At 38.4% G+C, this 27,136-nt stretch overlaps 1 protein-coding gene across 3 annotated transcripts; it reads right to left on the reverse strand.

Annotated features, from left to right (window-relative positions):
- On the reverse strand, window positions 1-25,587 carry CYLD (CYLD lysine 63 deubiquitinase). 3 transcript variants are annotated; one of them, XM_027467204.3, is made up of 17 exons: window positions 25,455-25,587; window positions 21,403-22,055; window positions 20,270-20,437; window positions 19,178-19,283; window positions 18,024-18,122; window positions 17,232-17,348; window positions 15,271-15,650; window positions 13,487-13,652; window positions 12,560-12,701; window positions 11,839-11,961; window positions 10,523-10,614; window positions 9,424-9,490; window positions 8,428-8,560; window positions 7,705-7,813; window positions 6,876-6,994; window positions 6,009-6,225; window positions 1-4,301 (listed from the first exon to the last, which is right to left on the reverse strand). In XM_027467204.3, exons 2-17 carry the CDS (start codon window positions 21,907-21,909, stop codon window positions 4,117-4,119), a joined length of 2,730 nt encoding a protein of 909 aa, XP_027323005.2. In that variant the 5' UTR covers window positions 21,910-22,055; window positions 25,455-25,587; the 3' UTR covers window positions 1-4,116. The 3 variants fall into 3 exon arrangements, with proteins under 3 accessions (XP_027323005.2, XP_027323002.2, XP_005021628.3); XM_027467201.3 differs by having other exon boundaries at window positions 20,135-20,437; XM_005021571.6 differs by lacking the exon at window positions 25,455-25,587 and adding an exon at window positions 24,838-25,396 and having other exon boundaries at window positions 20,135-20,437.
- Window positions 25,588-27,136: the final 1,549 nt, after the last annotated feature.

Consider the following 27,136-nt stretch of genomic DNA (forward strand, 5'->3'; position numbering starts at 1 on the left):
TTTGTGCACAAATGAGATGTTTATTAGCAAAACATTAAGAACAGAGAAAAAACATGCTTTGTTACAGTGGTAAAAATACACAATGTTTTCAAGCTGCTTTTAATACCAACACAGTTCTGAAACCATAAAATTTCAATTTGCAGCAAGTTGTAGCTTTGTATTAAACAGGCTGTCGTTAGGGATCATGGTGACCAAGTTCATCTAAGTAGAGTATAAAGTGCACAAGAAAAATAAGTGCATTGAAATGAACCAACCATTTATGATTATGAGTAACTTCTGTTACACATGGTACTTGCTTAAAACAGAAATTGCTCAAGCTACTTAGTAAAACACAGTACTACATTTTCAAGAGCACAGTCAGTATCACAGCTATTAGAAAAACCTATACTGAACAGGTTCTTTTGTAATTTTTTTCCTCCAGTTACCTCCCACAGCAAAAGATACCAACATTCTGATGTTGCCTACAGTGCTTTGGTTTTGATGGTGATTTTTTTGTTTGCTTTTGTTTTACAGCAATGTGTAAGGTATCACATTTAAGTAATACCTTTTCTTTCTATCGCATAGGTTCAAAATAAGCATTAAGTACTGCAGCGATTTGTTCAATTTTCCACTGATGTGAATCCATTAAAAAAAAAAAAAAAAAAAAGCAGATTAGAGGCTGAGAGTTGTCCAGGAGTGCATTTTTTTCTCCCCAGGTAAGAAAAGATGCTTAATTTTTTTACATGCTGTTAGGAGCCATAGTTTGTATGCATTTTCCTATGTGTAAGACCATTGTCAGTAATACTTAAGAGGCAAACCCATGAAGCAATCATCTAACTGCTGTCAATTTATAGGTACATCCACTGTATTTTAAAAAAATGCATTAAATACATAAAAGGTGGGTGCTGAGTCACTGGAACCTTTGGGCATTACATTTACCAGCAGTGGATGCATTAAAATACAGGCTTTCTTCAAACTGCCTTATTCAATTCCCCATCAGTATATGCTGAAGGCTAAAAACAGTTTATTACCCTATTGTATGACTTGTAAAATAAGTTTCCTTTCACAGTGAGTTTTTTTCTCCTGCATAATCCTTTTCTGAGAAAGAAAACCAAAATTAGGGTTAGTTTACATTTTCGTTACATTAGTTTCCATTTAATTTACATTGCCAGATTACCTCCGATCCAATGCAATACTTGAAAGTATTAAAGTAATACTTAAAAGATTTTTACATTAAAAAGAAAAAGATTCACTTATCAAAAACCATTTTTAATTCCATAGAAGACATCCCTGCCCTCTTAGCTAATGAGCAATAAACTAACCATGTAGTCACACAGCGTTTGCAAAACTAGTTGTGGTTTTGCAAAATAATGTCGTACAAAATGCAGGCTGTAAAACATCATCTGCATTTCAAAACACAGTATTTGTCACCAAGAAGCATGCACAGTAATGCATTTAAACTGTTTTTTGTGTGTTCTGCACATACCCCAGTAAAAGTTCACACTTCTACATTTCCAGTCTAAGACCAAAAGTTTAAGAGTCAAGAAGCCAAGAGATTCGTGTACACATATCTATTTTAATATACTTCTGCTAATAAACTACGCATTCTGAAAAAAAAAAAAAAAAAAGAAAGAAAAAAAGAAAAAAAGAGGATCATTGGATAGTTGCATTTGTGAAAAACAGTTGATTATACTTTGCTACTGGCTTATTCATCTAGAAAGATTTAACATGGTTGCCAGGCCCAAGTCTCCCCTCCAGCCACAGCTGTTCCAAGGGTCTCTGAATTACAGCAGGAAGAGGTAAGGTTTACCAACAACTTTAGTAGATTTCAGTACAGATGAAGGCAGGGAGATGGAGGCAGGAGAAGCAGCAGAAGGCTGCTGTTATGCCATATGACATGTAATGCATAGGGAAAAGTGGGAAGTAAATCTAGGGAGAAGAAATCCAGACATTCAGACTGGTCGCATTTTTACATGGGCTTGTGCTTGTCCATCTGTAAAGCCTTTATGTTTGCTTCTTGTATGGAAGTACCTTAAAGTACTACTTGCAAGTACTTTCAGGTTCAGTCACAAAGGGATCTTGCATATCTTCAATACGCAGCCAAAAGGAAGGACAATCACACCTCGTGCTCGTGTTACATTAATAAATAGAAGGTTAAAAAGACCACACAGCTTGTATTTCCCTTGCAATGCTTCTGTGGCATCTTTGTCAAGACATGTAAGTGCACGCAGCTGCTCTTCCACAGCAGGCTAGTACACAGCCTAATAGCCCAGGGACAATAACCCCTTTTAGTGACAGCTGTTTACTTACAGAATCCATCACCTAAAGCTTTACTGGAATTTTTCAGGAGAGAAACAGTTCAAGAGCTCAAAGTACTACTGACACTAGAGAATCTGAGTTTTGCCAAAGAGCACAGACTAGGTAAGTAAGGCAAGGGATGGTGGAATCCAGACGATTAGAGGCAAAAGCAGCAGTGACATTTAAAGAACTTTCTTTGCTCTTCACAGTGAAAAGTTAAAACACACTTCAGCAGCAGCCAATGGAACAGATCAACTCTCTCAACATACCTACATTTCTTAGAGCTGACAGCCACGTACTTCAAGAGTAATTTTCATATCTTGCTCTAGTACAACACTGGTGTGTGCCAAATACACATTTTAGGTGTTTTTTTTTCCCCCCCTCTCAAGAAGCACACAGTAACACTTTCTACAATATAGTATCACTCTCCCTTGTGCTTCATTGTTGTAAAGACAGGACTTAGGACTTTTCCTCTTACATTTTGACCTTTCCTTCTACAAACTCAATCCCACATAAGATGCTTTGTATGGAAAGCTTCCTAAAAGTTGAAAATGTACAGCACTCTCTATATGCAATTTATCATATTTGTACAGCCACATTTTACTGTGTGTATATATATATATATATATATGATGTGTTTGCTAGTCAGAATAGACAGGAGTAGCTAAAAAAAAAAGCAGCTAAAACAACAGTATTTCATTACAAACAAGAACCAATAAACTTGGTTCTAACCAATAATATTTTACACCAATACAGGTTTTGCAGCTTTGAGTTAGTTTTCATTAGGTACTTGGTATACAGTAAAACACTTTTCTACTTTCATTTCTGGTTTCATCTTTCCAGAGATTTTTAATATTCCTTAATAACCCTGAAATGAAGAGTCAGATGTGTAACATATTCCCAGGTAGTAGCTTAATGTACTGTATAAAAGTCAGTGTTGTTTCACCAAGAACCAGAGTCCACTTCTGTAACATTCCCTGAGGCAATTCTCCATTTTATTGTTTTGTCCTCCAACCATTTGTACACAGTTGATGTTGTTCCAGTCTGCTTCCTTTAAAAATACACAGTTAGGAAAAGATGTTACCCTGCATTGCTAGTTGTGTTTCAGCAATTACACTTCCCCTCAAAACCCTCTTCTTCTCTTTCTCCTCTTTCTTTCTCCAAAAATCCCAACTTATCAACCAGCAAATCAGTGTGCTTGATTTTCACAAGACAGGAATTCAGATATTTAAATGGATGTGAATTTTTCAGAGATGTAAATGCATGAACTGAAGAGAATGCAGTAATGAACAGCTAACAGGACAGAATTAGTTGCAATGAACAGTTTAAAATTTGTGTTCTTAAAACTTGAAGAGAGAATCTATGGTGCTGAGAAGATCAAGGGTGAGAAGCAGTGCTGGGGAGGGTGGGAGAGGAGAAAGAAATATGAGACTCATCATCCTTGGTCCATAGAAATACACTGCGCAATAGCACTGCATCTTTACATTCTCAATGGACTAAGGAGGCTTCTCCTGATAAAACTCCACTTTAAAGATTTTTTAAGAGTCTGTTATATTATCAATGCACTTAAAGCTTTAAGTTTTAATAACTTCATTTAGACTTTGTTTATAAAACAAACACACACAAGCACACTTCCTAGAGTGCAAAATGCTTAAATACTTCAATTACAGAACTCCACATGTAGTTTTTGGAACAGTAATCCTTTTGTTCTCAGAGTCCACTTCTTCCTTGTCATCGCATCCATTGCCAGCAACGGTTGCATTAAAACTAACCAAAAATGCAGCAAATGCAACAGTAGAAATCTCTTCACTGTTTCTTCAGTTTTCCAGAGGACATTGTTCATTTGTATAAACTCATCGTTGGACTTTGATACATGCACATGTAAGCATCACAAAGCAGTCTTCGTGCACAACCTTGAATTTTTCTGGAATCCAGTGAGTGTAGTTCTTCTAGAGACATCTTCAGGTATTCACCAACTTCTGGACATGGGGTAACTTGTGGAATGTTAAAGCCATTCTGACCTCCTATTACGTACAAAGAAAGAAAGAAACAGATTAGGATACCATCTACATGTATATAATTATTCTGTATAATTTACTATAATTACGACAGCATCAACAATTCTTGGAAAGGCCTTCTAAAGAAGGCAAATGTTTCATTCTGGACTACCTCAGGGTACACACACAAAAAGCATAAATGTCCAAGAAAATTACGATTGTTACCAGAATATCTGTAGTGTCCAAAAAATCTCAACTCAACCAACTGACATTAAATTTAGTCTTTAAAGAATTACTGCATAATTCCTTCTGCACAAGGACTTCAAAGCATCATGAAAAAGTAAGATCAAGCACAAGTATTTGCTTTTCTAACAGAGCATCTTTTATATATTTGAAATACTCATCTGTGTAAGGAAAAAATAGCAAGGTATTTATCTTCTTACTCAGAAGATTTGCTTCCCAAGTTTGATTGCTCTATCACTAAAGAAACAAAAACCCACACAACCACCACACATGAACCCCACCAGAAAGAGCACTCTGGATATTCAGTAATGCTAAAAGTTGTGTACAACCTCGCAAGAGTGACTTGCATATAAAATCCATCTCACGTGCTACTGAATTTGTTAATAAAATGACACCTAATAACAGCTGATGAATTTGTAAGCCATGAGTGTCTGTACCTGATTTATATAACTAAGGCTGAGTTTGCTCATGGCCATTTTCAATGCAAAAACCAGTAAACTGAACCATAACTACAGACATCCATGACACTGTTTGCCAGGAGACACTTTAGTTTATAATACCAGCTGAAGAAAAATATTTGTGATACAAAAAAACAACTAAGATCAGCAGCATCTCACATGAACTACATTTCCTGAAATACGATGTTTCTAACAGACTTAAGTCATACACATTTTGAACACTTCAAAACAAAGCTCGATTGCCTTGCGGGTGTTAAGAAAGAGCCCTTAAGCCTTGTAGCAGTTTCTCATTTTCAGCACGAAGTACGATTCTTCTCCCCGCTCCAAAAAAAAAAAATCACACCCTAACATATAGGGACTCAGGACCTCTGCAGGCACAGAACTGATAGAAAGAGTCCAACACTGTACCTATTACTTTTTTTTTTTTGCAGACATCAGAACTAAACACAGTCCTTTATTTAAACACTACTTAATGTAGCAGTATCTAAGAGAACACCTGATTAATAACACTTGCATTATTATAAGGTAAGTTTTTCACTGATTCTAAAGAGATTCAGAGCAGTGGCGTAGATTTCGCAACATTATTTCTGTTACCCCAAAGAAAATTATACTAACTTAAGTAAAACCAGTAAAAGTAATATTTGAAATACTACCTGACAATCATGTACATCCACGTAAAAGTAAATTGAACGAACACATTCCTGCAGCTCAGTATTTTAAAGATGTTCCCTCTGCCAAACTTGCAAAATATAGAAAAAGCCATGAAGAGCCTTGCTGGAAAGCCTCTGCTTTGTACCATCTACTTACTACTAAAGCATCCATTTAGGTGAAATTCAGACCGTACACATTCAGCCTGCTATGAAATCAGTGTGCTCAGGAAAAGCTGAGTCAAAATTAATGTCTCAGCATTAATACCTCAAGTTAGATGATATTGGTATCCACAGATATAATGAAGTAATTAAATTGGCACTACAATTTAGAACAATAATACAAGTTAAAAAAAACGAATAAGAATAAATTGAAGATGATGTACCATCACGATCTGCCATGCTGTCAAAGAAAAGCCAGGCGGAGTCATCCCTCCCATACTTAACAAAAGCTACATAGTGGCTCGTTTCTATGCAGAGAACAGCAAACAACTCCATCTTCTGGTATGGGATGCAGCCATGTCGCCAGTCCCAATCTGGCAGGTCTTTAGGGAGTGACAACGGATTGAATTTATGGCTCTGTCTCTTGGGATGAAGATGAACCTACAATTGAAGTAATATTTCAGAAGAGAAAAAACACAAGACTGTTTGTTTCTGTGGCAGACTAAGCTAAAAAGAACAATACTGCTGAACTGAAGATTAATGGCATCAGAGAAGGAACTGCAATAAAAGTAGCACAGTAAACATTTCTTCTCTTCCCCTCCCCCCCCAACAGTTAGTTCAATACTACCCAGAAAAGTCAAATCTAAGGATAGAAGGGGGGGCAGGTTTAATGCAATAATTTCTACTAGACTCAGAATTGAAAACAAGCTGTGACTCTGACAGCTTTTTCAAGTTACCAAACAGCTGTAAGCATTAAATGGTTCTGTGTCACGAACTTATCAATTCAAACAAGGTAGCAGGTATGTAAAATTATGATTTAAAGCAAGCCGCATGAGAACAGATTCCAAGCTGCCTGCAATTACTACTTTTCCAATGCATTCAGTAGCAGACTTAGTATTTGCCACATTTTTATTACAAAATACTTGATAAATATGTTTCAGGGTCAAGTAGATATCCCAATTTGCCACTGAAGGCTACACTACCTGGCATAGCAGTTATACTACTGTTGATGAGAAAGGTTCACCACACTCTTACTATTGCAGCTAATACTATTTGGAGTAAACACATGAAGAAAAGACAAGACAGCTTACTTGTGTATTGCAGGTTCTGCAGAACTGCTTGATTTTCCCAGCAGAAATATCAGTATCTTCATAACATTCTCTGCACTCATACATAGCAAGCCCTCCACATATACGGCATTGCCTGGGAGCTGCATTTTTAAACAAGACATTAGTCTCTCACTGGGGGGGGCTTTTTTAGTTTTCTAAGATGACAGGTATGGAAAGGAAGAAGGCTTATTACTTTACATGGAGAAAAATTATATTTAAAAAGCTTAAACCATACTGAAAATCAAAGCAAAAACATACTACTGTATGTAATTTCTTCCCTTTGATATAATGTGGAAGAAGAGAAAAAGGTTTGAAGAATGGTAAAGTTGCAAACAGAGGATGATAAAATTTAAGATCTACCAACTGGAAGAAAAGTAAAAACAGGTTTTTAAAGATAAAAGCATTATATTGGTCTTAGCCTCTGCATCCATCAGCATCAGCAAAGAAATATGTAACATATGCTGATGGCCATGACAATGAAAGAAAAGGTAATGACAGTTTCAGAACAGAGATTAAAAGAAGAATTAATACAACTGTTAAATTTGATTAGAATATTTAGAACTAGATGTCATCCACCAAGTTTATCATTGCATTACCTAATGGGAAGACAAGTATAAATTTAGGACTGCCTAACTGAAAAATCAGTGGGACTTAAGGCTGAACGTGCACCATCACTGACATGCTACAGGTTTACACGCTACTCAGTTCTGAACATACACACATGTTGAAAACTGCCCAATATACTTACTTTCATTGTATTAGCCACTTTCAAAACTCATTTTCATTATACAACACAATACTATATACTTACTGTCTTCAAGTAAGTCTGTTATATTTAACTCCAAGGATGGAAAAATTTTGTTGAACATTTTGAAGTCTTTTCCAAATCGAGGCATCTGAATAATCAGGCAAGAGGGTGCCTAGGTAAAATGACAAAACAATGCAATGAGTCTCAAATAGGTAACAACCTACATTTAAAGAGATATTTCTAGTACTATGAACATATTCATGTTATCTACACTTGCAACCCATTGTCTTCAAAATTAACAAGAGTAAAGCCAAACAAAATGAAAACCAAAAAAACTACAGCTACGAAACAGGCATCTAGCGTCTAAGTCACTGTCAAATGTCTTAAGTTCCTGTTCTGCTCAAGCACGGTATTAAATACTGTACTTCCTCCCCTTGCAAAAGTAAAGGGAAAACATGACTTTTAAGAAGTCTTCCCTCCGTAAAGCTTTTCAGAAACACAGGAATCTCAAAATATTAGTTCTTAAGACAAGTTACTGGCAGTAATCAAAAAGCTTTCTTTTAGTAATTCTTTACCTAAATTACTTTGGTCTGTTTAGCCAAAGAATATACATTATTAAGTCAACCATACATATTTTTGTAACATAGGTAACCTGTACCACTGACCTAGTTCTCCCAACTCCAGCATGTTGGCATTTTCTTTTCAAACCAAATCCCACTTTTGTCCTATTGCTGAATGGGTAAATATTTAGGTATTATTTCTAATAAAGCAACCATTGTCACCAACCTCTGCAAACTTCAAGTTGCTGTTGATGAATGACCACTCCAGTAACTGCTGAATTGTTGGGACTCCCACTTTTTCATTTTTGTCCATAAAAATTTGATAGAAATAACAGTCTTGTACTTTCTGACCTGCTGATCTAAAAACAGATAACAGGAGAGAAAAAAAAAAATCAGATCTACTGTAACAGCAGCTGTATTTTCCTAAGAACATATTAACTTCTAAAAAAAATATTATATCCAACATTCTACTTTGAAATATGTTGTGCTTTTAAAAAAAACATCAGCAACAAAAGGCATTAAACAATAGGCAATCAAGTATTACATGTGGACTGATTGTAGAAAGACTTATTTAGGAAACAAAAGCAGTATGCTTTAAAAGCATATGCCTATGCATTACTGAACTACTAACTCAAAAATACTTCCTAAGCATGTACAGTGAAAACTCCAACACACTAAAGCAGCTTTCATTGGAGAGACAAATAAAGAGTTTCAGTAATAAAGCAAGAAAAGGAACAACAGTAATTCTCTTCTGTGCCTTCACAATATTCCCAAAAAGAAGTTAAAAAATATTGACTGGGTTTAACGAAGTATTTCACTTTAATCAAGGAGACATTTACACTGCTTAACTATATCCACCTACAGTAGAAATTTCAGAAATGGTTAGTGTTGTTAGACTTCCTACGCAGCCAACACAACTCTTCAAAAGGGTAATCCAAACTTGGGGGACTGCCCAGCTCTTAGTTACAACTCCCGTGGCTCCCCACACAGACATCCTTAGGACAGGGAATCTTCATCCAGTTCTCATGAGACTGTTTGTTGAGTTTTTAAAACAAAAGATGAATAGGGCAAAATACACTGTTGGGTTTGTGAATATAACTTCATTACATTTAATTTTATTAGCAGTAATAAACACGAGTCAAAAGTGTCTTAAAAGTTGACTCAATGTGAAAAGCAACAGACTCTACAGATAGACAAGTTCAACATAGAAAAATAAATTCACCTTATTTTCAACAGTGGCTCAACTCTTAGAATATGGTGAAATAAAATATTCAAAAATTCTTCTGGATCTAGGAAGAAAATGAAGTGTTGTTACTACGTAAAAACAAGTATAGTATTCAAGACTGATGTGAAAGTTTCGAAGTTTTTATAACATTTTGCTTTTTTTTTTTTTTTTTTTTTTTACACTGTAAGATTATGAGAAGCTATGAACATTTTATGACACAAACCTCTATTTACACTTTTGGTGTCAAATGGCCCTAATAAAAGACAGGCTCAACAAGGCAACAAGGCTTTCCAGTACAGACTGAAGACATACTCTGTATTTCAGAAGAATCACTTGGCACCACATTTTTTTTCCCCAAGAGAAATAAAAGCTTTCAAAATACAACAGCGAAAGCACATAGGAAAGGGGAGGCAGAGTGACAGTAACACCCGTATGAACCTAAGGACTGAGTTCTCTAATCAAGAATGCAGCCAGAACAAACTTCCCAGAGGTCTATGCTCCCCTGACAAACAGTTTTCCTCTTCCTGCCACCAACTGCAATAAATACTGATTTTCAACACTTAGCATTTTCAAAGAACTTAATGTTTCTTCAGGTAAAACCATACCAGCCACATAATAAAGCATTCATCACAATATGCAGCACAAGATCAAAAGATTAAAACATGTTTTCTAATATAACACGTATTTTATTTCTTGAAATAATACATAATCACTATGGTGATGAAATGTTGTGGTAGAAAGATCAAAGGGAGCAAAGTGACATTTTGAAAGAGGACAGACCACAACCTTATCACAGTCTCACTTCTGAGATCTCCCTTAACTACTAGAAGGGAGTTCTCTCTTCACATAGACATGGGCACAGGAAAGCAACAGCAAAGAAAAAAGATCCAGTCAGAGAAAGACGGGGGATTCCTTACGGACCCAAGGAAGTAGAAAAGCGCCTTTCTACCACCCAATGGTCACTCAAATCTCTGGTACATATACTGCTGCTACAGAAACATGTGCGTATTTTACTTTGGTACACTAATATAGGCTTTTAAGTTCCTTTGTAGTACAATTCTTCCAAATGTTAAAGAAAGGAATACCTCCCAGTTACCTTTTTCCTCTGATGTGAATCCTGATGCAGCTTCAACTTTTTCAAGTATTTTCCTCAGTTTCATTATTTTTGTAGCACATACATATCCATATCTAAGATAAATGGGTTAATGAACTATTAGCTACTTTGCAATCAAGTCAGAGGAGCAGAAAACATAAACGTTCAGAGGCTCACTTTTTATTACTATGTACAGTATTTCTTCAAAGCTGTGTATTGACTCCTCATACTTATATGACTCCCAGTTTTCTAAATGCACTATAAATGCAGTGCTGTGCTCAATGTTCTTGCAAAACATTAAGAACATTTTTTAAACATTAACTTACCAAAAGCATAACTGTTTCTGATTAGTCAAGTAACTACTTTTGATTTGTTTTCACAACGATTTGCACCACTTAATGCATCATTTTCAGAATGTCATGCAACTGTGGAAGTCATTAATAAAAAAAAAATCAGTATTTGAGAAAGATAGAGAACTGTATCCTTGACCCAAGAAGTTGGTGTTTTGAGCATTCCATCTTTTCTTCTATATCTTTACAGAGTACAGAGAATGTTTTAAGCCTGGCAGAAAGGCAAGAGGAGTTAACACTGTCCTCTTGGCCACTTGAGATTTCTGCTACTGTGTATGCTATTGTTCCTACCAGAGAACCCTTGAATAAACCACCCAGAGTACACACACACTTATATAAGGACGGGTTCAGAACCTGTCATCTTATTCTGTAAATGTGAGGAAAACTTCCTAATGAATTGTTCAGAGGCAGCCCACAGAATTTCAGAACTGTTATTTGCAGGTTTAACAAAATTAGGATGAAGCCAAATAATTTATGATAATTTTTGCCATTTCCACTTTGCTCATTGTACCCAAGAAATTACAAAGTTCTATGAGTGTTTTGGCCACTTGCAGACCACACGAAACAATCAATGTAACATTAAAAGCCCCTCAGAGTCTATGAAATTGTGAAACTCCATAACATAACCCAAATAGTTTTCGTATCAAGAACTGAAACATTAAAGACAGAAGTTACATCAATTCACAATATCCACATTTCTCAATGCTTTTGTACTCATCTCCATATAAGTTTTACAGTAGCTTCGTGCTGATTCTAATTCCAGAGACAACAAATACAAGCATTTTATAACTAAACTATGAATAACTATTTCGTTGATGAAATTTACAATGAAAAACAAGTAGAAATATTTTTAAAAAATCAAACTGGCAGCAGCTAGAAACTTTTCAGATTTGTAACAGGAATGCACAGACAGTAGGATTTATTATAAAGTTTATATTAGACCAGAGACTAGTTTGTGTCTTTACTTACATTCTAAGAGGATTCACGATCTCTGTCCGCAACAGCTCTTGAGTCTCACTGTAATACTCTACATCATTCTTTTCTTTAGGTCTCAGTAACACAGTGTCCAAAACAGAGCTAAAAGAAAACAGGCTACAAAGGAGATAAAAAAAGAAAAAAAGCAAAGGTTGTTTTGATTCTGGAAGACAGAACCATTCAGATGCCTCAGCAACATAAAACAAGCCAAGCAAAGCCATAGGAAGAATTCAAGAACTACACAAGTTCAAAATCAGATAATTACAGACACAACACAACACAGCCATACTGAAGAGTAAAAGGTCTGCTCTAAACCAGTATCCTCACTCCAGCAGAATACAAAACCAGTTGCCAAGATAGAATTCTGCAAACAAGTTAAGAGATTGTTCCCCCAGGCTCTGCCATGCCCCAAGTACTCTTTCATCCTTCAACAGTCCACAGACTTCAGTCAGGAAGAGTATAGATATCTAAGGCCAGTGCAATTTGGACATAGGGAAGACCGATTAGTATTTCAAGTTAAGCAGCAAATCCTGCAGAACTTGATCAAATTTAAAGAACACAGTAATGTGTCAGACTGCACTGCATGACTTTGTAAGCTTGTTATTTGCACAGTAATAAAAAAACAGACAATCACCGCAACAAAGACTGCGTGTTCTGCATTTCTAGCATATGTCCCATAAGCCTTGGGATGCCATGATACAAATTATGAACTTACCAGAATAAGGTGGAGTCTAAGTAACAGGAGTTGTAATGACCCTGGATACCTTTCTTCTTTCCAATCATTGTCTCTAAACCTTCTTTTTCCATTTTTGGAGGAGTGTTTTCTTCTACCACTTCACTTAAGTAACCTCCAAAGGCTGAAATTTTTTTCAAAAGACACTTTAAAGCCTCCAATTTTATCCCTCTTCAGATTTTCCTATCAATGTTTTATAGCTAAGCTACTGCCTTAGTGTAAGCTTTCCTTTTCTGGACTAGAATAGCATTTTATTATAACTGAGATTGAATCTCATCCACAAAGTGAACGAGGCCTTGCATTCCACACAAAATGCACGCCAGAGCGCTTCAGAAAGCCTACAGCACTCAATTAATTTTATCCTGTAGGAATGAAGTTCTCTTCTCAGTTTAAATGCCCTGTTCACACCATCTTACAAATATCAAGACACCCATCCTTTGTGATTGTTGCAGGCACAATGACATGGACCCAAGAAAGCTAAGATATCTAAAGCCAATTATTTTTTTTCCAACTACAAATTTTCACCATAAAAGCACGCTTTCACATAGCGTTTAGAAAAAGAAATAATTTGACAAAGATAACTTAGTTCTGATATTGCAATCTCATACTGCTGGGATTGCAGATATCATTTTCAGCAAGACTACTTTACAATTTCTAAAGTAAAGAAAACATATAGCACAACAAGAAATCCTTAAGTTTTATGACATTTCCTTAAATAAATGAAGATTGTCTTGTTTTAAGAGTAAGCAAGTCAGAGAACTTATGTTTTGTACAGATTCATGATTCTCCTTTAAGTAATACCTGTACAGATTTCCCAGTGTTCAGTACACAGTACATACTGCAGGAATAAACAAAACCAAAACCCATGTCAGTTCCCAGCTGATAATTTAATAAGCAGAAGCTTGGTACCTAGAGAGTTGCAGCGCTCAATCTGGTTGGAGACAGGCTGCAGTGATGCAAACCTGGAATCTGGCCTGCAGCTTTTGAGTTTCACAAAAAGAGCTTTCTTTGGAGCACAAGTGAAGTATCGAGTTCCTTTAAATGTTCCATCTGTACAACCTGCACATTCATCTTCCTGAAAATTAAAGTGAGAATTCACTGTTTTCTCATATTTCTACAATTCTGTAATGAGAAAATACATATTCATAAATCACCCTCCTTTAGGTCCTCTGAAGCTTAATATACAATGTTCCCATGTTTTGGTATACAAACAACAGCTGAGGCATTCTTAAACTGTATCTGTTGAGAAAATTAAAAGCTACACTTTTTCTTCAACTTAACCTTTCACTCCATCCAAATTAAAATAAAAATTCCATCAAGAAAACTTGAAGGATGTGGAAAAAGATTGAGAATAAAACCTAGTCAACTTCAGGAATTCAGCTGAGCTAGCCACTTACCCTAGATTCCCTTACTAGGTAGAACAGACACACATGGACTAGTGAGCATCTTTCAGTACTTAATTAAAATCACTTAAGCACTGGGAAGCATGAATGCTTCCAGCGTGATTGTGGACTGCACAGGAAAACTACCTGCTTCAAAACACAGTGTGTATGTCAAGGAAAGACAACACAAGCTTTGTCTGAAGGATAAAAATCATCATCATTAGGTATTTCTGACAACATGATGAAGGTATATTACCTGCTTACCAACACTTGCTAGGTTCTAGTGCAGAAGCACACGGCAGACAGATCCACGACACCAGTTTAACACAAGCTATCCTAAGGTGCAGTCTAACCCTGTGGCTAACTAGAGCTTTAGCTCTACCCAAAGAAGCGAAAAGCATCAGGATTTTTCCAGCAGCTGGAATGCCAGTCACAATCTCACCTACTCAGTTAAATGTTTTCTGTTTTAGAAAAATCTGAATTTTTTATAATAAACAAATTTCTGAATAAACAAAACACAGTGTACAATTATAAAAAGTTATGCCAAAGTAAAGAACTCCATGTTCCTAACAGTTTAGTGATTAGACTCAGTAGGTCAGGTTGTTGGTTGAACTTAATGACCTTGAAGGTCTATTCCAGCCTTGATGATTGATTCTGTGACTCTAATCACATACACGTTAATATCTGATAGCCATTCACCACCACAGCAGCAGCACCTAGAGAGTACCTGTCAGTACAGAACAGCAATTATGTTTGCAACAACTGTGTGTTCATCAAGGGATGGTAGGAACATGAAGCACGTGGCTACCATAACAGAACATCACTACCATCAATTACCAAAACCAGTATTACAACTCTACCGATGGACACTGCCTGTTTGCTGGCGTGCATCATCTTCCCCTCTCTTAAGCCTGGGAGGTTTTAGGTAGATATACGTTTCAAAGAGCCGTTAAATAGCTGTTCCCCATCTTCCCCCCCATGAGGATCTCAGTAAGGTGAGCGAAGGACACTCCCTTTAAAGCACATAAGCGACCTACAAAGCAAACTAGTCACCTACAGTCCTTTTAATTCAATTACCCTTAGTAACACAAAGCCATCTTAAAGCCTATTAACAGAATAAGGCCTAGGGCAGCCACAAAAGTCAGAGCCCATCTAAGACTCCAGCTATGTTACAAGATCACATAGCAACCCATTTTGACAAATTCCTCCAGACTGACTACTTCTGCGAAGTATACAAAGACCAAATCTAAAAACCAGAACTAGTAACAGGTAATTAATATTAAAACAAACTACAGCTTATCAGATACTTACCAGTTCCAGTCCAGCTAATACTTCGTTCACACCAGGGGGCTGGCCAATCCAGCGGATTACTCCATAGAAAGGAGGATTTTCTTTAACTTCAGCCAAGGAGCCTGCTTCAAGACCATGAGAGTTACTGATGGGGCCTGCTGTTGATGGACTCTCCTGGTTAGCCGTAGTATTTACATCACCAATGACAGACTGAACAGATAAAGACAGGGGACTGTGTCCAATAGTACCATTAGTACTTGATGCTTTTGTCAAGCTAAAGGGGAGGGAATGGAATCTGTTTTCTGTAGACACGGAGTTTGTCAAAGGTGGCTGCAGTGGCGGGGAAGAATGCCCAAATCCAGAAGATGAATCAGTAAGTGATTTTGCAGGATCTTCAGCAACTGTTAAGAATCAAAAACAAGACGTTAGCTCAGATTTTGTTTGGTTTGGTTAGAGGGGTGGAAAAAAAAGAAGAGACTTCACTGTCAAACCATGCAACTACATTAGAGTTAATGAGTGTCCTGCATAGGAAGCATTAACAGCTGGGGATGTGCGGGAAGATGTTTGTCCCTTAGCAATGGAGATACAGAAGTGGCTGAGGAGACATCACCGTAGCTGTACCACTTTTACCACAACCAATAGAAACAAGCAGCACAACGAGACATTAGCCAGGAATTATAGGAAGGCTTAGACTGATTCCTCCTGACATCAATCCCAGGTTAGAATTGGTGTTTGAACACAAGTTAACAGCCACAAGGATTATTCCTGTAGTGGATAAAACTAGGAGGAATTCATCATACAGCCAAGGAAAGAACTGGGATTACAGCTTGTACACAGATGAGTAACTGCTTGTAGGCATTATTTGTAACTGGGTAAGTGTTTATTCCCCTGGCTGCATCACAACATACTTTGGTTCTAGCACAGGGAATCTATCAGTGTCCACAGAGAATAAAGGATTTAAATAAGTCATGACTAACATAGTGCTTGATTAATGAGATCACAACTAGATGTAGTAACACAAATGTTTTGCATCTTCTGTCATCTCTCTATGTGGTCTCTACTACAAAATGGGTATTTACAGAGCAAAAGCCTCCTCACTTCTTCTACCCACACAGTTTTATTAATAGAAGTTAACATCCAAAAAAAAGTAGAAAGAAATTAATCCTTTACTTCTACACTCTTTTTAGATAGGGTACTTACCTTATTTAAAACATCATGTATAACTAATTTTTAAACATATTTCCATGCTTAAAATCTGTTAGGCAACCAAGAACAATTTTAACATTTTTGTCATGGTTCCCAGAATACAGGGCCAACTACTGCTGTAAGAATCCACTATACATTAACATTATTAGTTTAGTATCTATGCCTTCAGCCAGCCATGCTTCAGGAAGAATTAGCCAAGAGAAGAAAAAATGCATTAAATCCGGATGCAAATCAAGATCCATTTATGCTCTGAATACACATACACAGACTTGGGAAAATTCAGACAGATTTACAAAAATAACTTTAAATACCCCAAATCTATATACACAGACGCATGATTAGTCAAATTTTTCCTACTTCCATACTGATCAGTTAGCATGGCAGAATACTGCAGTTCCCTTAGATCTGTAACATTAAGAACAAAGAGGCAAAATAAAATTACTGTATGTACTTGGCTACTAGGAATATCTTCATGTCTTCCTTCCAAGCTGTGTGCCTCAGCTTTTATTTTACCTATGAGACATACACATTCCCACAGTGCTGCACATACATTTCCAAGATGTAACTTCCTACACGCAGAATAAAGAGGTCTGTCAATTAAGATCATATATTTTCACTGGGGTTCTGAGATACTTTAAGATATACCATATCTTCCTCTAAAGCAACATATTCCAACTGTTTTAAATTAAACTTACACTTGTTTTATTTAAAGTACATGCACTTTTTTTTTTTTATAAAAAGATATGCCTACATGAAAGACTATCATCTCTCATTACCTTCATCAATATACCATGGGGGTTTTGGTTTTGTTTGAGGTTGAGAATCAATTGATGAGCCATTTAATGTGTAGAAGACTTCAGATCTGTTTCTACTTCCAGGTTCAGAGGTAGACCCTGGAAGAGAACGCATGCTGTACTGAAGAGATTCATCATCATTTACAGTTGGTTAGCTGTGCTCTCTTCTTATAGTAAGAATTTGTTACCATACTTTCAAGACAACAGAACTGCCTTTCCACAAAGGAGCAAACTCCTGCATCAAGGCTAACAGAGTTCTAAGTTTGCAATAAGGTAGTAGTTTATTCCATAACTAAATGATTTTCTGAGCTGAAATTCAAAGTCAGGAACCCGAAAAGACGACAAAAAACACCCCACAGGTGCTAACTTTTCATTACTATGAGCTATAGATATAAGAAAGCAGTTTGAGATAGTTTACAGTAAGCATTTTTTTCCTTTGTTTTTAAAGAAAAAAAAACACTTTCAGAGAAGGAGAATGCAGCTCTGAACTGGGCTAGCAGATAACATACTTTTAAATTTCTGTAAAAGCTCAAACTGGCTTTTGTGAAAGCAATCTCAACCATTGCCTGCATTTTAACAAAAACACTATTCAGAAAACAGTCTACCATCTTTATTATGGAAAATAAGCACAAACATTCTGTGCTTTCATTACTTCAAAGAAGTTATTTGTATATAACTGCAATAATAAATGAAATACAAGGCATCATTTTTCCCCAAAATATATCAATTCATAATATTATTTAAAGAAAAAAAAAAATGACTTCTCATACATACCTGTTGCCTTTGGCTTACTATGATTGAACAAGCTTTTGTCACCACCACCTCTTGAGGCATAGGCAAGCTTGGGAGGCCTCCTGTCCTGTGACACAGTCTCTAAGATGCAATATATGAACACGGTATTAGTTTTCCTTGTCTATACCTTCACTACATCACAGAAAAATTCAGCTTGAAATGTAAATGAAGCAAGGTCTGGCATCCTAAGTCTGAGTGGAGCAAAATCCTGTTTGGTATGTAATAATTGTTTGTTTATATATTTTGCTTCTGTCACATCAACCATTACTTACTCTAAAGTCTACCTTTATTTCTTGAACATACCAGTCTGACTTCAGGTTCTTCAATGTGTATTTTATGCTTCCATTATGGGAAACTAAAGCATGAAATCTCAACTATTTCCCCTCCTCTACCAACAGAACTACACCAAATGCTCTTTTCTCAAAAGTAAATAAATAACTAAAGAGTCCATGTGAGCTCTCCAGAGAAAAGAGGGCCCAAAAACATGCATCTCAATTAAACCAAGCAGCAGGTGAACTTAAGAAAAGTTGGCTGGATTGAAGAGAGAGGGGAAACAGTTACAGACTACACGCTGTACGAGACTGTGCTCTCATTAGCACCTGATTTCAGATAGAGCACTAATAAATAACATGACATTTTGCATTCTTCAAAAAGGGAATCATGGAACTGTAGTGGTTACAAGTTAACACCATTCAGTGAATTACTGTGAATAGTGAATATTTGCACACAGCCTTACTTTGAAAATTCTCAGAAAAAATCAAGTGTTTACTCATGGAATGCATAAATAATGCTGTCCAACCGAAGGAAGAACAGCTTTCTGACCAAGGTATTTGAATTCCTTGATTAAGTTGGAAAACATTCCAAGAACAAGGTTTCTGCTGTAGCCACTCATATACCTGCATATCCGATTCATGAATACTATACAATGACATGAATACTGCTTAATATTAAAATGGTTTCCAGTGAGACTGTAACCAAAAGGGGGAGGTAACTGAAAAGAAGTATAACGCAGAAGGTAAAACTATTTCAAGAGACGTCAGGATACAATAATTCTGCAGCATTGTTTGAATCGTGTTACTGTGTCTAAGTTAAGATGTTATCAAAGTCTGCTTTCTGGTTAAGAAAGCATGGCATACCTGGTATAACATCATTGATATGCAAAAGGAGTGTACTTTCAACACTTGCAAAACTGCACAGCTGTATTCCATTGTATCTTCCATCCCAGTTTCCAATAGGATTATCCTAGAAATAGAAAAGCATGTTACATGTACCCCAAGAAAAGACTCATATCATAAAGAATACACAAATGTCTTTAGGAACATGCTTAATGTTAAAAAGGAAAACGAAAGATTTGACAGCAACTATTTTTTCTGTACAAACTTTTGTTTAGACCGGAGACATTAGTCTTTAAAGACAGACACTGCCGTTTTTTGAAATATTTCCTACTTTAACAAGCATTCCTTCACCAAAATCCATTACTTATGCACAAGTTAAAGCAGTTTCAGTACCATTATCTAACAGCTACTATAATCAAGATTATGGAAGTACCTGATCTACAAAAACCCTTGAACTGCCAAAAAAGTTGGAAGTAGCTCATTAAGAAATTCCAGTTTACAAAGTTTTATTCACCAACTTCATGTTTTCTTGAAACATAAACTTTTGTACTTAAAACTCAACATTTAAGATACATCACGAACTCAAACAAACCACAGTTACATTAAAAAAAAAGAAGAAAAAAGAAAAAAGAAATCCGGACTTTTTCTTTTAAAGGCAGAACAAAGCCAGTCTCAAAAGACAAACATTCAGCTCTTGTTACTTGAAGACTGACATCCACCACTGCAAGTAGCTCAGTGGAGGCTCCTCAGAGTAACCACAGTATATAGTCTCCTAAATCATTCGCATCAAATAGGATCTAATTTACCTAATGCCAATACAATTATTACCAAGTTGCATTTTGGACACAAGTGTTTATTTCCCATTTTAGGTCAGCCTCCACTGAAGCACCTTGTGGATAATGCTGCTTCTTCTATATTGCATGTCATTTACTAGCTAACACACATGCAGAAGTAATCAAAGTCAGATTATTTTCTTACCATGTCCACTCCAACAACGTATCCTAAACTTTCGTTTCCTGGTAAGACATCACAGAATATAACTGTCCCATACTCTATACTCTCTCCTATCTTCAGAGATACCCTGGAGTTGATCTCCAGAGGAGGAAGTTCTACCTGCATTGCATCAACTGGAGCTGCATAGTCACTTTCCAGTTCATTGTCATCGTCTTCCACCAGCTCCAGTTTGTCCAAAGCAACAAAAACCCCACAATCCTCATCACATCTGAAAAGCTGCTTGCCTTGGTATTGTCCATCAGTAAAGCCCTGGCCACGACCTTCTTCCTAAGTGTCAGAGGGGAAAGAAGAGCAGAAAGAAAATAGTAGTGTACTTCGTGCAGAATCAGGCTACTACAAAAACAGCAATATAATCCACTGACCTGGAGAAATCACAGTATGAATCAGTCTGACGAACTACCATTATACTGGGAAAAAAAGGCAGAATTTGTGGCAAATATACATACTATCTTATGGGAATAAGTGTTAAGATGTCATTAAATCAGAGAGAAGCTGCAGGCAGAAGACTCTTTACTCAAAGAAGCGTATTTTCTTCAGGTGCAGATTTTGCTTCCATCATCAAATTTTTGCCAGATCAAGGTAAGACTACTTCACAGTAGACATGAACACCAAGCATTCCAAAATTTCACTTAGATGCCAAATAAAGAGAGCTGATTTTAACAAGTGCTCAGGCCCAGATATCCCCTGAGGTTCTTACCGGGAATTGCAAACAATGTGGAAAAAGTTTAACAACTTTGAAAAATACACTTCTGGCACAAGAGTAGCACTCTCCTCAATCTGACTGACCCTTCAAAAGCTTGTGCTAGACATTACGCTTGCAGAAATACCTCCACCTTAGCTAGTTGCCATTTAAATTTTGGTGCTCTACATGAACAGCAACTCTAAGTTTATGGGCTGTATCTTGGCAGTGCCAAGATACAAGAAAAACTAAACAAGGAAAACTAAAGCACTCAACAGAAATCTGAGTCAGATGTTTGCCATGATACAGATTTAAGCAATTCTTTCTACACCAGAAGAGTCACACAGCCCCTGTATCTTCACTGGATGTGCAGAATACGAGGCTAAAGTGATAAGGCACCATCACAGATATTCAATAATAATATTTATGAGAAGACTGAAGATTGCACAATTTAACAATGCTTCTAGATTTTGTTATGACTGCTTCTTTAAAAAAATATTTTCAACTCATCTTATAAAGTATATATGATGCTTCCCCCCATCAAGAAACTTACCAGCAGCTCTACTCCAAAGTATATTCCTGTTAGAGACCTTTCTTGCAACAAGGGTCCTCTGAAGCGAACAACTCCAGGAAATTTATCATCTCCTGACCGAAGCTGTACTCTAACAGGTGAGCCAATATCTATTTGGATGCCTTTAGTTAACCTGCTTTTGCTTTTAAACAAGCTATATCTCTCCTCACAGTTAGTAATTGCCAAAAGCAACTCAGCTAGCTTTTCATTTATTTCGATAACATCCTTCTCATCCACAAACAGGATTGCATGAGGCTGTTCCAAAATCTTTAATCCAATCTGCAATTTCTTGCCTTTACAAGGAATATTTCTGGAGTGTCCCACAGAAGAACGGTCTTGAAAGAACTGCCCAATGCTACCTTTGGGCACTTTCAAGAGCTTTTGAGTCTGCTTGTCTATGACACTGCATTCTTGGAGAAGCAAGTAAAAGATGCGCTCTTCCCAATATGATGAACTTGCTTTTTCTTGACTCCATAAGCCTGAATTCATTGTGATTAAACTTCAGAGGCTGAGCAGAAGCTTTCAGGAAAAAGAAAATAAGATGTTGATAAATAAATATACACACTGATCTTCACTACTGGAAGGTCCACGATTTAGTATTCATTCTGTAAAGAACCAGATCCAGAGCGGAAGACCTAGGACAAAAAAAAAAAAAAAAAAAAAAAAAAAAAAGTAAATTTAAGTTGAGGAACTGCAGCTAGCCTGAAGAACAGAAAATAATTTAAATCTGTGACCACAACCACTCCTCCTACAGAGTAAAAATAGATCAGGAAAATCCAAGACAGTGAAAACAAGTCTCTAAACAGCCACAATACTGCTGACCACACACACATTTCTGCTTGTTAATGCTGTGTATTTCCGTTCCTTCTCTGGTTCCCTGAAGCAATGGGCTATGGAAAAAGTGTACTGAAATGCAAGAACCACACAAGTGAAAGAAAAAGAAATTAGTTTCAGATGAACTGGAATAAATATCCTGCTCCAGCTCACAAACAGTATTTCACAGAAGCTTCCTGCTGTAAAGACCTTTTCTTGTGCTTAGTGACTACCTATTTCTGACAGTGTACTACAGCTGTCATCTCATATAACATTTTGATTTAGTGAAGCAGAAAATTGTGTGAATGTAACAGATGAACAGAAAATGGAAAATTTACCAGTTTGTTATAGCCATTTCTTTACATAATAGAAATGGGCAGTTCAGTAAGCAACAAACACCGTCTGAAAACCACGTTGTGTCAACACTGCAACATTAGATTCTCAAGAAAAATCTGGAGGCTTTCCTTTTTATCATTTCAGAAAGGTAATTCACCTCAAGTAAGTGAGAAAAATATCAGTTAATAAAGTCCCCTGGAAGCCAATGCCTTAGTTAAATATCATCCTAGGCACTGTAGCTCACAATCAATAAACAAAAAATATCTAATACTTCACTGCTCAGGGCAGCAGATACATATTATGTGTATGTTTGTTACTTGCTATATACATCTCTATATATGTTCACAGTTAAGAGCATATTGGATATGTGAAGGAAAATCTGCAATATCATAACAGGATTTGTTCTTCCAGTGGAGAGCGAAAAGGGTGCCATACAAATTAAGAATACGTTCTCACACAAATTCCCCTGCTGCTAATCTGTGATGTCACAGCTAGCTTGCATGCAGTTAGAGGAGAAGCTCAGTGACTACTTATGTTCTTAACTTCAGTCAATAATAAAACAAATACTTTGTCCTTGCACCTCTTCTTGCTACCCACTTCCTCCATATCTTTACTCCAATAGCATTCAAGTACCACAAAATCCATTGCCACTTCCCTACTCAGCTAGATCCCAGCTTTAGAGGCTATCAGGAAGCAACCTAGTAGCACTGTAATTGTTTGCAACCTTTTTCAAAAGAAGGGTGCTTAAAACTGTTTCACCTGAAGAAAAATAACAGCACCCACCTACTTTTAAGTTTAAGTTTTTAGTGACCGGAAGATTATCATCTTCCAGTCACTAGGAGCTCCCACATTTCTATGCTGACTTGCCAGCCCTCCTAAAAAGGCTCCTGTGCCACAAAGCCATTCCACCTCTCAGTACAGTACATTTCATCATCAATAGCAGTATCACACTGACACCACTACTGCAGCAGCCTGTAGAAATTGTGGTTTTTTGAAGTGCTTCCATTTTCAAAGTAATTCACAACTGAGGGACAGCACCCCACTGAAATAAAGCCTAGTAATGAAACAGACTCTCAATTTGTTTTCAAGTTTCAAAAAGTATTTTTCTTCAGCTTTTATTTGATACACCCAAACATCAACAAAGAATAAAGCCCATTTAACAAAAAACATCCAACATCAAACTGAAACAGTACTATTATAGTACTGTAACAGTACTATAACATAGTACTATTGTTACTATTAACAGTACTAGTACTATATTACTATAATACTATAGTAATACATATATTACTATATTATATATATATTACTAATATATATATACACTACTCTAGTACTACATATAGAGTACTGTAATAGTGCTATAGTACTATTATAGTACTGTTCCCTTATAGTACTATAAGGGAACTCATTAAGAATACAACAGGATCTGTTTTGTGTTTTTTTTTCCCCTATAGGAAACACACCCAAATGACCATGAGTTTTTGTAAGTCTACTCAGATATCAAAACCAAGTTCTATCCAAGTTCTGCCAAGTTGCCACCTCCCTTTACTTCCACCAGACACTGAGGATACTATACATACTGTCCTATTCTTTATAGCTCCACTTTATGCTCTGAGCTTTCAAAGGCTGATGCACTGAACTCTCCTTTTTACAAGCCATTCCACACAGAACTGACACCCAAAACACTGCAAACAAGCATCTCTGACGTTACAGGGATCACGGGGTCCCTTCCGTTTCACTTTTAGAAACAATTTTAATATGAATAAGTACATATGAGACAACACATTAACAAAGGTCTGCTGAAGAGCTTAAAAAAAAGAAATGAAGAATACATCAAGTAAAGCTTCATTTGCAGCTATTCAAAAAAAACGTAATTCTACTCAGGTCCACTGCTGCAGTGTTACATAACCTTAACATGTTTAGGAGTAGAGAATTCAGTGGGAAAACACGTTACCAGCTGCGATTGGGTTACATAACGCTAACTTTACACTACATGTGGTCAGTCTTCCAAAGTCCCATCATCCCCACAGACTGTATGAAGCTACTACATCAAGTACCAGGAAGTTTTCCATTACAAGGTTCATTATCACTCTACCGAACACCTTCACAAACTTACTCACCACCTTCCCACGCCAAAGCAAATACACGGCTCTAACAAGTTATCGCTTATAAAAGGGGATAGATCAGCACTTAGCAGCAGAGCACAGACGGATGTTCACTTCCAGCTGTACATCAGAAGCTGGTACACGAAGCACTTTAGGGTACCTGTTCCGGCTGTTTCCAAGGGAGCAGATCACGCTGCACGCTCGCTGAACCCCAGTGCCCAGGTCAGTTCCTGCTCAGCCCAGCCACCGCCACCAGCCCCGGGGGAATCCACTCAGACCTGGCCCAGCGACAAGCAGGGCCCAGGGCGCTTGGCGCACCCCAGCCGGTGCGTGCCCAGCGGCAGGGCTGTGTGCGGGCTGGCCGCCCACGCGCTGCTCCCGCCTCCTGCCCACGGCACCTCCCCGCTCCCAGCGCTTCGGGAAGCCGCAGATCCGGCAGCCGTGCCCGCAGCAACGCGCGCTCCGCGGGGAAGCGGCGGCGGGGGCAGGCCGCGCCAGGCTGCCCAACTTCGGGGCTCCCCCGACTTCCCTTCTCGCCCGGCCCTGCCGCCAGCGGGGCGCCTCAGCGCGCAGCCGGTGCCGCTCCCACACGCGAGCCCCCGCCAGCACCGCCCAGGCCCTGCCGCCGCCGCGCTGCCCGCTCGCCTCCCGAAACGACGCCGCAGGAGCTCCCCGCGGCCCCCCCGGGCGCCCAGGCCCCGCCAGGAGCGCTGCGGGCCGCGGCCCCGACACCGCCCGGCGGGCCCCGACCCCCGGCCCGAGGGCGCCGCCGCTCACCTGCCCCGGCCCCGCCTCACGGCCCCGCGCCCCCATCCCGGCCGCCGCCGCCGCCGCCGCTCTCGGCCGGTGAAACGCAGCCTGCTGCTCCCCGCCGGGCCCGCCCCCACCTGTCCACGCAGCCAATCAGAGAGCGCGGCAGGCAGCGCTTCGGGGTGCTATTGGCCGACAGCGCCGCCAGCTGACGGGGCGCTGCGGGGCTTTCCAGCCCATCGAGGTTGTGTGAGCGGCACAGGGGCGGGGCGGGCGAGGAGGTCGGGAAAAGGCAATTGGCGGAGCGTTCCCCACGGAGGGCGCCGATTGGCCGCCGGGAGGACGAGGGCGGGAGGGAGGAGTGATTGGGTGACGCAGCGCGCCGCTGCCCGCCCATTGGCTGCGCGGGCGGGCAGGGGCCGGGGCCGGGCGGGCGGAGGGACACGGCGCGGCCGGGCCTGCGGGATGTGGCTGGGGGGGGGCGGGGTCAGACACCACAGGGCGGGGTGGGGCTGCCTCAGGAAACCCCCCCGGTGTCAGTGCGGCGCGGAGCGGGAGCTCACACTGGTCATGGATTTGGACCCGTGACAGTAGAATTCCCCTTTAAAGTAATACTTAATGTGCAAAGAATTAGTGGTGGTGGAAAAATACCAAGATCTACGCGTTATTTTCCTCCACTGTGCAGCAGGACGGTCAGTAAAACCCAGCTATGCTCTGGTAATCCTCAGGGTGGCCGTCTCTGCACACCGGCTGCATTTTCCCCCATGTGCTGAGCCGCCTTTTATCCTACTACAAAACGCATCAGTACGTCTGCTCTGAGTCCTGTTATCCCAATGTGTGATGTTTACATTTCGGGTATAAATCAATTACATGAGGAACATGACTATAAGTATTAACTATAATCACATACAATAAGAAAAGCTGACAGACATTATAAGAATAAAATATCAAAATATTAGATAGGAATAACTATATATGGTGTACCTAGTAACTCAACAACAAATATTTAAAAATATTTCTCTAGTCCAAGTAATTACGTACTTAACTCTCTTACTTCAGCAGGGAAAATGACCAACATACGCCATTTAGAAAATCTGTCCTACAGACAGAAGAGCACTTGTGACATTTAACCCGTGTTAATATCCTATTGACCCATTGGGCTTGCAGTACAGCTCTTGTCTCTCTGACAGACTACGACTGTTATTTACTCTAAAGCTCCTTCGCACCCCTTTAGAAGTAATAAAGGAGTTGTAAAGTGGTAACAGGGCTTTGGCAGTGTAAAATGGGCCTGTTGCATTTCTGTCATGTTAAAAACCCTGTCTGTAACACCAGCACAAGATACTTGCCTTTAAATGGCAAGGTTGTTGTGTTTTTTTTTAAACTGCACTCTTGATAAAAGAAACGTGTTTTGTAATTTTTAAGTATGGTAAACAAATTCCACTTTCAAAAGACATAGTATCATACAATTAAACATTATATGAATAACATGGAACAGTAGTTTGTGCTATGCCAGGATGCTGTTCATATATCACAGTACCCCAAAAGTGCAGAATATTCGTACAGAGCGGCTAAGTATTTCTCCCACTTCAAACATGGAAATAGAAGTTACTTATGCTGTTGCATTTGAAAAAAAAAAAAAAAAAAAAAAAAAAAAAAGGAAAAGTTATTGTAGAAGCATCAAAGATAACATTACAGCACTTTCAAAATAT

Source organism: Anas platyrhynchos, chromosome 12 (assembly GCF_047663525.1).
Source record: "Anas platyrhynchos isolate ZD024472 breed Pekin duck chromosome 12, IASCAAS_PekinDuck_T2T, whole genome shotgun sequence".
Classification (NCBI taxonomy): domain Eukaryota; kingdom Metazoa; phylum Chordata; class Aves; order Anseriformes; family Anatidae; genus Anas; species Anas platyrhynchos.

Excerpts from the sequence above, each read along its gene's own strand:
- CYLD (XM_027467201.3), bottom strand. The coding sequence starts at position 21,909 with ATGAATTCAGGCTTATGGAGTCAAGAAAAAGCAAGTTCATCATATTGG. Across the intron at positions 10,615-11,838 it reads ATCGTGAATCCTCTTAGAAT|ATATGGATATGTATGTGCTA; the intron begins GTAAGTAAAGAC and ends CATTTATCTTAG. Across the intron at positions 9,491-10,522 it reads ATTCACATCAGAGGAAAAAG|ATCCAGAAGAATTTTTGAAT; the intron begins GTAACTGGGAGG and ends TTTTCTTCCTAG.